Below are 11,463 nucleotides of genomic sequence, written 5' to 3'. Positions count from 1 at the left end.
AAGAAAAACAAACTCCACAATCCTTAGTCTTTCTTTTAGAACATGTTTTTCTCATTACTCTAAAACCAAACAATTAAAATGATAACTGAATTTGGTCTCCTCTTCATGAACTTGTTTGAAATAAAAATCATATCGAAACAATGGAGGAAAAAAAAGTCATACATTTTTTTTCATATACTGAACAAAAATATTAATGCAACAATTTAAAAGATTTTACAGATCATATAAAGAAATCAGTCAATTAAAATAAACTCATTAGGCCCTAATCTATGGATTTCACATGACTGGGAATACAGAATTGCATCTGTTGGTTACAGATACCTTTAAAAAAAATGAAGGGGCGTTGTTAAAAAAAAAATTCTGTATCTGGTGTAACCACCATTTGCCTCATGCAGCACAGTACATCTCCTTCACATAGAGTTGATTAGGCTGTTGATTGTGGCCTATGGAATGTTGTGAATGGCTGTGCGAAGTTGCTGGATATTGGCGGAGCATCCCAAACATGCTCAATGGGTGTCATGTATGGTGAGTATGCAGACCATAGAAGAACTGTGACATTTTCAGCTTCCAGGAATTGTGGTCAGATCCTTGCGGTGCATTATCATTCTGAAACATGAGGTGATGGCGGTGGATGAATGGCACGACAATGGGCCTCAGGATCTCATCACGGTATCTCTGTGCATTCAAAATTGCCATTTATAAAATATAATCATGTTTGATGTCTGTAGCTTATGCCTGTCCATACTACTGTCACCATGGGGCACTCTGTTCACAGCGTTGATTGACATCAGCAAAGCGCTTGCCCACATAACGCCATACACGTACGTCGTCCGCAGTTGTGAGGCCAGTTGGACGTACTGCCAAATTCTCTAAAACGACGTTAGAGGCGGCTTATGGTAGAGAAATGAACATGAAACTCTCTGGCAACAGCTCTGGTGGACATTCCTGCAACCAGCATGCCAATTACACACTCCTTCCAAATTTGAGACATCTGTGGCATTGAGTTGTGTGACAAAACTGCACATTTTAGAATGGCCTTTTATTGTCCCCAGCACAAGATACACCTGTGTAATGATCATGCTGTTTAATCAGCTTCTTGATATGCCCAACCTATCAGGTGGATAGATTATCTCGGCAAAGGAGAAATGCTCACTAACAGGGATGTAAACAAATTTTTGCCCACAAAAAAAAGCTTCTTGTGCATATGGAAAACGTCTGGGATCTTTCATTTCAGCTCATGAAACATGGGACCAACAGTTGGTCAGAATGCATAAAAAATGTCAATCAATAATCCCCCAACAAATTTCACACATTATTTAATGTACAGTTCCAAAATATTAAAATATAGATGTATTTTAAATAGTTAAAAAGTGCATACATATCTTTGGTAAGTGCTTTAAATTATACAGTACATACCATTCAATAAACCTACTGTACACAACAATCTCTAGCTAATGCACAAATAATCAATTCAAGCTGACATACATGCAAACTCTAGATATTAGTAAAATTATTATCACAATGGTTGCGACAACAAATATTATATGTGTCCTGAGGAAAATATATTCCAGTATGATTAATCTTTATATGATCTTCATTTATTCTACTTATCTGATGGCCTGTTTTTGGTTTAACAAACGTTACTAATGTATATACACTGCTCAAAAAAATAAAGGGAACACTAAAATAACACATCCTAGATCTGAATGAATGAAATATTCTTATTAAATCATTTTTTCTTTACATAGTTGAATGTGCTGACAACAAAATCACACAACAATGATCAATGGAAATCAAATTGATCAACCCATGGAGGTCTGAATTTGGAGTCACACTCAAAATTAAAGTGGAAAACCACACTACAGGCTGATCCAACTTTGATGTAATGTCCTTAAAACAAGTCAAAATGAGGCTCAGTAGTGTGTGTGGCCTCCACGTGCCTGTATGACCTCCCTACAACGACTGGGCATGCTCCTGATGAGGTGGCGGATGGTCTCCTGAGGGATCTCCTCCCAGACCTGGACTAAAGCATCCGCCAACTCCTGGACAGTCTGTGGTGCAACGTGGCGTTGGTGGATGGAGCGAGACACGATGTCCCAGATGTGCTCAATTGGATTCAGGTCTGGGGAACGGGCGGGCCAGTCCATAGCATCAATGCCTTCCTCTTGCAGGAACTGCTGACACACTCCAGCCACATGAGGTCTAGCATTGTCTTGCATTAGGAGGAACCCAGGGCCAACCGCATCAGCATATGGTCTCACATGGGGTCTGAGGATCTCATCTCGGGCCCTCATACCACCCTCATGGAGTCTGTTTCTGACCGTTTGAGCAGACACATGCACATTTGTGGCCTGCTGGAGGTCATTTTGCAGGGCTCTGGCAGTGCTCCTCCTTGCACAAAGGCGGAGGTAGCGGTCCTGCTGCTGGGTTGTTGCCCTCCTACGGCCTCCTCCACATCTCCTGATGTACTGGCCTGTCTCCTGGTAGCGCCTCCATGCTCTGGACACTACGCTGACAGACACAGCAAACCTTCTTGCCACAGCTCGCATTGATGTGCCATCCTGGATGAGCTGCACTACCTGAGCCACTTGTGTGGGTTGTAGACTCCGTCTCATGCTACCACTAGAGTGAAAGCACCGCCAGCATTCAAAAGTGACCAAAACATCAGCCAGGAAGCATAGGAACTGAGAAGTGGTCTGTGGTCACCACCTGCAGAACCATTCCTTTATTGGGGGTGTATTGCTAATTGCCTATCATTTCCACCTGTTGTCTATTCCATTTGCACAACAGCATGTGAAATGTATTGTCAATCAGTGTTGCTTCCTAAGTGGACAGTTTGATTTCACAGAAGTGTGACTGACTTGGAGTTACATTGTGTTGTTTAAGTGTTCCCTTTATTTTTTTGAGCAGTGTATATTCTAAAATCTAAATATACAGTATAAACACTCTACATCAGGGTTCGTCAACTAAGTTTGGCCCTTGGCCCAATTTGTCTCTGAGCTAATAGTCAGCGGGCCAGAACCAAATTAGTATATAATAATAGCACAATTAATTGGCCTACACTACAAATTGAACAACATTTTTAACACATCTGATCACTACATAATACATTCTGTGACAATAACAATAATTTTGATCTGATTACGTTCACAAAATCACCATGTCTCTATTCAGTTATTATTTTTGTCTATTTCACTGTGTGTTGATTGGTGGGGAAAAACAGGTTTACTGTAGCCTACACTAACTAATACTTTTTAACATCAACATTCGTTCTGAACAATTGGCTTGATAGCAAGAGAAAATGTCGCTCTCAATAAGTATCAGGGAAAATGTACAAAGAGATTGCATTCATCTTACCATATTTTCCCAATGCCAAGCCAGTGTGTCTTATTTTAAATTAAAATGTTGCTGTTTGCAAATCATTTAATCTCATACGTTATTATGAATCTAAGCATGGAACTTTCAAGGTGGTCTTCCCGCCTGAGACAGAGGCCCTACGCAGAAACATTTAAGCGTTAACTGCAAGCTACATAAACTGCTTCTTTGGCTGACAACTCCTCCACCAGATTTGAAGACTACAGAATGCCCATGGATATCATTGCGTTTGTACGTGCTCCTCTCACAGTCTGCCCAGGTGGAGAACACTCCTCCCTTGCTAAGAAAACGATACCCTCGCTGGATTGGGCTCCCGAGTGGAGCTGCAGTCTAAGGCACTGCATCTCGGTGCAAGAGGCGTCTACAGTCCCTGGTTCGAATCCAGGCTGAATCACATCCGGCCGTGATTAGAAGCCCCATAGGGTGGCGCACAATTGGCCCAGCGTCGTCCGGGTTTGGTATGGGTAGGCCATCATTGTAAATAAGAATTTGTTCTTAACTGACTTGCCTAGTTAAATAAAGTTAAAATTTTAAAAATTAGGCCGCAATTCAAACTGAGCTGATTGAATTACAGACATCAAGCCAAATCAGGGATGCGCTCAGGGGTACCGAGTCCTTGTGTGCGTTTTGGGTGGCATGCTCAGGAATACAGCGAATAAAGAAACGTGCATTTCATGTGCTAACAATGTTTGGATCGACTTAATCCTGCGAGTCCTCATTTTCCTCTATGAACGCAATATAGACTCAGGACAGGAACCGGCTTTCACACAAGACAATTGTTGACTGCCTGCGCATCAAAATCACATCCATCTCACGTGACATCCATAAGATCGAGGGGAAATGCAACATTTCCCATTGAGTGAGTAACTTAGTGGCCTATATGACTGTACTTAGTAAATACTAACATTATTGTGTGCTTATCCAGGGATATTTAGGTCTCAAGCTGACAGTATTATCTGTTTGTTCTGTCGTTATAGGAGCAGGCTGTCCTGATAGACATTCACCTTTTTTCCTTTAAATTATTGTTTAATCTAGGATGCTCCATTTTTGGCCAGTTGCAATTGTAAGGAGACCTTGTAATTTTTTTTTTTTTTAATCCCACTTCTATTAGGCCATATATTTTTTCTTGTGAAAGATACTGTTAAGCCTTATGGCATACCACAGCCAGCTGTTATTTTATGTAGGCCTAGGCTCAGAAGACAATTAAGCCCTCTTCTTGTTTGTAAAGTCAAATTAAAACGAAGATTATTGTTGAAATGAATTACTCGACTGGTGTAGGTTTTCTCCATCTGTCGCTGTGCAACACTTGTATAACAGGTTATCTATATTTTCAGCACCAGCTGCTGTTCACCTCCTATTGATTTTGCTGTGGTTGCAGCTTTAGGTTTCAGCACCACAAAATGGTCCGTTGCCAGCTTTATTAGTTGACTGTCTCCTGCATTCTCTCTCCTCATGAATGAAGTTAACTTAACTTTTGCATTACTTAGGTAGGGTAACTTCCTTCTTGGGACATTGCATTTGGGGGGTTTTGAGATTTGTATACATTTTTTTAATTTTTATATATATATATACATATTTAAATTGAATTTGGGGGTCTTTGGGTGAGCCAAATAATATTGTTGGCGTGCCAGATTTGGCCCGCGGGTCACCAGTTTGGGAACCCTGCTCTACATTGTGTAAATGTTGAATGGCAGCTTATGCAGGGGACCGGAGGTGTTCGGGGGACTAGCGGGAGTCCTCTCCCATCTCGGCCTCTCCCGACAGAAACAGCTTCTTCCTTAGGATGGGGACGTAGAAGGGGCCGAAAACTGAGCGGTTGAAATGGACTATTCGCCCAAAGGCCATTCCCAGTTCTGCCACCTCAGCACTCAGCAGCCTCAGGGCAGGGGGCATGGACGGACTCTTTTTAGTGGGGCCTCCCTCTAGCATGGCCTGGAGGTAGCCTTGCACTCTTTCTCCTACAACATGTGTGGTATGCAAAAAGAGAGAAATCAGCCTGCTGCACTGCCAATCTGACTTAAAAGAACCTTTGCAGACACAGAACATATCTTGCTAAACTGTACAATTGTATCGGACTCATAATTGTATCAGTAACAGTTAAATTGACCTCCACATATCTCAGGACTAACATGGAACTCATGCAAGTAGTTACTCTGGAATGCTGAACTTGGGAGGTCGGTTTGGGTTGCCCCTCACTGGTGGTGACTGACCTATGAGAGTGTGGATGGGGTTGTTGTCCTTGGCCAGGTCTGAGATCTGTCCCTTAAGCAAATCTTCACTGTCCTGAGGCAGTGCTGGTCCTTCCTGGGTGATCAGAGCCTCCTTCACCTGCACCAGCACCTGCTCCCTCAGCCCCAGCAACGCCCCCTGCAGGTCAAAGTCCCTGAACGCACCAGAGAGACTGGTGTCAAACATCCATTCAGAACAACTGCAGGATAAGGATTTATTGAACTCTCAATAATACATTTGATTGTACTTTAGAGTAGAGCATGAATAGCTTCATGAAATCATGTATAAACATTTTTATTTTAAATGTTTATTAACTTGAGCTATATTTTGAGCCTGAAGAAGCCAGGGTTTGTTGCAGACATTTGAAGTGTGGCAGCTGGGCTCTTTTGTCAAGTTACTTTTTTTCTGTTATACATTACCTGTTATACATTACACCCCCCCCCCCATCTCTTACCTATTGTGACTGCCCTCCAGCAGGGCAGTGATGGTCTGCTTGAGTTTACCTACAAACCCCTGTAGAGAGAAAACAGCGGCCCCACACTGTGTGCTAGTCAACAGCAGAACTGATGCCTCAAGAACCAGCAGACTCAGCCTCTGCCCCAGTGCATCTATGCGGGCTCTGTCCATCAGAACTGTCTGTGGAGGGAGAGGAGAAATTTGGACATGAGCTACTATAAAATGTTTTCCAGTAGATAAGTGGGGGTGAGTAGATTATGTGTGGGTGAAACCACAGGGAATTATTATTATTTAAACTCAATCTATTAATTTATTGGAACAATAGGTGATTCATCCATTCATTGATAATTCCCTGATGTAATTTCCTTGTTGAAAATGGCATCAACCACCTTCTTCCTGAATTGTATTCTCCACTAAACAACTATCAAACAGGCAAAGCGTCAATACAGGACTAAGATCGAGTCGTACTACACCGGCTCTGATGCTCGTCGGTCGGATGTGGCTGGGTTCGCAAACCATTTCAGACCACAAAGGGAAGCACAGCCGAGAGCTGCCCAGTGACTCGAGCCTACTAAACGAGCTAAACTACTTCAATGCTCGCTTCGAGGCAAATAACACTGAAACATGCTTGAGAGCACCAGCTGTACCAGAAGACTGTGTGATCACGCTCTCCGCAGCCGATGTGAGTAAGACCTTCAGACAGGTCAACATTCACAAGGCAGCAGGGCCAGACAGATTACCAGGACGTGTACTGTGAGCGCTGACCAACTGGCAAGTGTCTTCACTGACATTTTCAGCCTCTCCCTGTCCAAGTCTGTAACACCAACATGTTTTAAGCAGACCACCATAGAGCCTGTGCTCAAGAACACTAAGGTAACCTGCCTAAATGACTACCGACCCGTAGCACTCACGTCTGTAGCCATGAAGTGCTTTGAAAGGCTGGTCATGGCTCACATCAACACCATCATCCCAGAAACCCTAGACCCACTCCAATTTGCATACCGCCCCAACAGATCCACAGATGATGCAATCTCCATTGCCCTCCACACTGCCCTTTCCCACCTGGACAAAAGGAACACCTATGTGAGAATGCTATTCATATGGACTACAGCTCAGAGTTCAACACCATAGTGCCCTCAAAGCTCATCAATAAGCAGACACTGGGACTAAACACCTCCCTTTGCAACTGGATCCTGGACTTCCTGACGGGCCGCCCCTAGGTGGTAAGGTTTGCTTTATCTTGGCCAGGTCGCAGTTGTAAATGAGAACTTGTTCTGAACTGGCCTACCTGGTTAAATAAAGGTGAACAAAAAAGGAAATGAAAAGGTAAAAACACATCCGCCATGTTGATCCTCAACACAGGGGCCTCTCTGGGGTGCGTGCTCAGCCCCTCCTGTACTCCCGGTTCACTCATGACTGCACGACCAGGCACAACTTCAACACCATCATTAAATTTGCAGATTACACAACAGTGGTAGGCCTGATCACCAACAACAACAAGACAGCCTACAGGGAGGAGGTCAGATGCCTGGCGGTGAGGTGCCAGGACAACCACCTCTCCCTCAATGTGATCAAGACAAAGGAGATGATTGTGGACTCCAGGAAAAAGAGGACCGAGCACGCCCCCATTCTCATTGACGGGGCTGCAGTGGAGCAGGTTGAGAGATTCAAGTTCCTTGGTGTCCACATCACCAACAAACTAACATGGTCCAAGTACACCAAGACAGTTGTGAAGCGGGCACGACAAAACCTATTTCCCCTCAAGAGACTGAAAAGATTTGGCATGGGTCCTCAGAACCTCAAAAAGGTTCTACAGCTGCACCATCGAGAGCATGAACTGGTTGCATCACTGCCTGGTATGGAAACTGCTCAGCCTCCGACCGCAAGGCACTACAGAGGGTAGTACGAACGGCCCAGTACATCACTGGGGCCAAGCTTCCTGCCATCCAGAACCTCTATACCAGGAGGTGTCAGAGGAAGGCCCTAAAAATTGTCAAAGACTCCAGCCACCCTAGTCATAGACTGTTCTCTTTGCTACCACATGGCAAGCGGTACCGGAGCACCAAGTCTAGGTCCAAGAGGCTTCTAAACAGCTTCTTCCCCAAGCCATAAGACTCCTGAACATCTAGCCAAATGGCTACCCAGACTACTCGTATTGACCCCCCCACCCCCACACTCTCTGTTGTCATCTATGCATAGTCACTTTAATTCACTCTACCTATATGTACATACTACCTCAACTAACCGGTTTCCCTGCACATTGACTCTGTACCGGCACCCACCTGTAGATATTGTTATTTTTTTTACTGTTGCTCTTTATTTACTTGTTACTTTTATCTCTTATTCTTATCCATATTTTTTTTAAACTGCACTGTTGGTTAGGGGCTTGTAAGTAAGGATTTCACTGTAAGGTTTACACCTGTTGTATTCGGCGCATGTGTCTCCATTCTTGTTATGCCACTGGGAAAACAGAACCAATCAGGGTCCTCGTTTGATTACCTCAGGGTAGTTCTGGTCATGGGGGTCCCAGCTCAGCAGTTGCAGGTAAGCCCTGTTCAGGACGGCAGTCGGACTTAATGGACCACGTGGCTTGGGAGTCCCAGTGTCAAGGTCAGACTGAGCACTGACCAATGCCTCCTCTCGTGCTGCCACCTGAAGCCAAACGGTGGTCTTGTCCAGGAACTCTTGAGAAGGATGGTTAGAAAAGCAACAAAAACATATGGAAGCCATCATTAGACAAACAATATCTGTTTTGAAGTTCCTGACATTTATTTGATGGAAAGTGTAAATGTAATTAAAGGGATTATCCAACCGAGTTCAATCAAACAATCAATCAAATAAATATATTTATAAAGCTTTTTTATATCAGCAGATGTCACAAAGTGCTTATACAGAAACCCAGCCTAAAACCCCAAAGAGCAGACAATGCAGATGTAGAAGCACAAGTTCTTCCTTCTGGATTTTAGGAGCATGTCAGTGTAACAGTATAACTTTAGACCGTCCCCTCGCCCATACCCGGGCGCGAACCAGGGACCCTCTGCACACATCAACAACAGTCATCCACGAAGCATCGTTACCCATCGCTCCACAAAAGCCGCAGCCCTTGCAGAGCAAGGGGAACAACTACTTCAAGGTCTCAGAGCAAGTGACTTCACCGATTGAAACGCTATTTAGCGCGCACCACTGCTAACTAAGCTAGCTGTTTCACATCCGTTACATCAGATTTGGTAGAACTGTAGATTTGTGTAGATAGTCTCTTAGAACATTGTCTCACTTACCAGGCTGCTTCTCCAGGATCTCCTGGAACTTGGCCTGCTCGTATTGGACCGCCTGCTGAAGAAGATTAGGTCTGAGGCTCTGTACAGTGAAGTTGACCATGTCTGTCTTCATCAGGCCAAGGACTCTGAAGATCTCCCTGTTAGTAAGGAAAGGAACATATTTCTTAGCATTAACCAAAAGTAGGCCTTGGTTCATTACTGGACATGTGTGAACCATACCCAAAGTAACTATGAATGAGTAGTGGAATAGTCTACGAAGGAGCTTCCCAGAGTTTTTGTTTTTTTGAGATTTTGTCTTTCCAAGGGTAATGTCATTACATTTTCATATCTGATATTATGCTACATAATTCCTTCTTTTTTTTTTTACCATAAAATGAGTTACTTGAGCAGGTTCCTCACCTGAAGAGCTCCACTGGGTCCGAAAGATCCCGTAGTGTCTTGATCTCTGGGTCCCGTACAGGGGCACACAGGGAGGCCATGGTATTGATGATGTAGCCTGACAATCTTTGCAGGTCCAGGGCCCCGTGATCTGCCTGCTGCTGGATCAGCTCCAGGTCCAGAACCTCCTCCACCTGGGCCTTCAGACGCACGTGGCCAGGCAGGAGCAGGGACAGCACGGTCTGACCACAGAGGGGACAACCACATAGTGGGTCACTTAGCCTTTCTTTGTTTGCTATACTATGCTGAGAAACTGGGGGAAGGAGTGAGCTAGTAAAGGTACATGACCATACTCACAGTTTTCACCTCTTGGAGCAGAATGACAGCATGGACATAGTCTGGAGGGCTGCATGAAAGCTGCTCACGAAGACAGTCCCAGAAAGCACTGTGAACTATGTCAGATATTCTGCCTTGCAAGCTAAAAGATAAATCATTATTAAAAATCTGTGACTTTAAAGTGACTGAAATTATGATCATACAGTGATTATTGACTATCATTAGACAGAAATGGTGTGTGTTTCATAGCTATTCTTGCCTGTCTTTGGGTGGGCTGTTCTGTGTGAAGCTGAAGTCTCTGTTCATCACTATCTCATGTGCAAGGCTGAGATTGGAAACACAATTCTCAAACTCAATCATATCGGCAAGAGAGGCTTGTTTGGGAGGGCTCCCTGGAAGATGAAGACAGACACACACACACATACATACATACATACATACATACATACATACATTCAGACACACATACAGACACACATACAGACAGAGAGAGGAGAGAGATATAAGTAAAATACCTTTATTACACACCGAATACCAACAAAATCACATAATTCAAAATATGAATCCATACCAATAGCTGTTCATGAGGAGTGCTTGTTACCTGTTGGGGAGTCAAGTTTCTGGAGACAGGGCACATCACAGGATGTGTCGCCTCCCACCTCCTCTATTGGGTTCGCATTCTGCATGCCTGGACCATGAAAATAAAGTAATCATGGTCTCATAATATTATTTGGTCTGTCGATACAGGTAATACATATTCACCATCAACAAAACAAGGTATGAAAAAAGAGTCCTACTGCATTTTGGTTAGCTTATTGAACTATCAAAGAGAGAACCAAACTCACCAGCAATTGTGCTGAGTCTTCAGACAACGTTTCCAAATCAGTGTGAAGTTTCAAATTATATTCACACGATAAAATGTAACTGTGTAGTACATGAATACAACAGGGAAGCATCTGTCTGCTACAGTTAAAGATCAGCGCTCTGAAGTTTAAAAGCAGACCAAACCATTACGTAAGGTTGGGATATTAATTATGCCTGAAGTTTCCATATGTAGTAGGCATAGGCCTACTACAAAATGATATGCTCTAGATATTTGAGATGTAAATATGTTTATAAATTTAACATACCCTTAAAAATTGCCCTTTCGGTTTATGTTTTAGTTTCAAAGTCAATATAATACACAGACAGATGGTTTGCTCCATGGTTGAATCAAAACAGAGGGGCGTGCCCTGCCGTATTTTTCTAGTACAGCACGGAGATTGTCCTTGCAATTCAACTGCAATGTTTTGACAAGTAGGAGTGGTTCAAAGTTCGCTTTTATGTATAATGCTACGAGTTAATAAACAATAAAGTAAGCACGTGCAGTTTTAAAGTTCTCTCTAAAGTGAAATAGATGGAAACCGTAAAA

At 43.4% G+C, this 11,463-nt stretch overlaps 1 protein-coding gene across 1 annotated transcript; it reads right to left on the bottom strand.

The window, feature by feature from the left end:
- Window positions 1-2,871: 2,871 nt before the first annotated feature.
- On the bottom strand, window positions 2,872-11,050 carry LOC110494476 (T-complex protein 11-like protein 2). Its single transcript, XM_021569576.2, has 10 exons — window positions 10,898-11,050; window positions 10,654-10,740; window positions 10,312-10,444; window positions 10,074-10,194; window positions 9,738-9,958; window positions 9,339-9,475; window positions 8,560-8,744; window positions 6,059-6,240; window positions 5,586-5,758; window positions 2,872-5,333 (listed from the first exon to the last, which is right to left on the bottom strand). Exons 2-10 carry the CDS (start codon window positions 10,736-10,738, stop codon window positions 5,101-5,103), a joined length of 1,470 nt encoding a protein of 489 aa, XP_021425251.2. The 5' UTR covers window positions 10,739-10,740; window positions 10,898-11,050; the 3' UTR covers window positions 2,872-5,100.
- Between the last annotated feature and the right edge of the window lie 413 nt (window positions 11,051-11,463).

Source organism: Oncorhynchus mykiss, chromosome 17 (genome assembly GCF_013265735.2).
Source record: "Oncorhynchus mykiss isolate Arlee chromosome 17, USDA_OmykA_1.1, whole genome shotgun sequence".
Classification (NCBI taxonomy): Eukaryota; Metazoa; Chordata; class Actinopteri; order Salmoniformes; family Salmonidae; genus Oncorhynchus; species Oncorhynchus mykiss.
This window is presented reverse-complemented; position numbering and strand designations above follow the sequence as displayed.

Bases quoted from the DNA above. Each gene is read 5' to 3' on its own strand.
- LOC110494476 (XM_021569576.2), bottom strand. From the start codon at position 10,738: ATGCAGAATGCGAACCCAATAGAGGAGGTGGGAGGCGACACATCCTGT. The intron at 10,195-10,311 runs GCAAGAATAGCT...TTTATCTTTTAG, and splicing joins AACAGCCCACCCAAAGACAG to CTTGCAAGGCAGAATATCTG. The intron at 5,334-5,585 runs GTCAGTCACCAC...CACATGTTGTAG, and splicing joins CCCCATCCACACTCTCATAG to GAGAAAGAGTGCAAGGCTAC.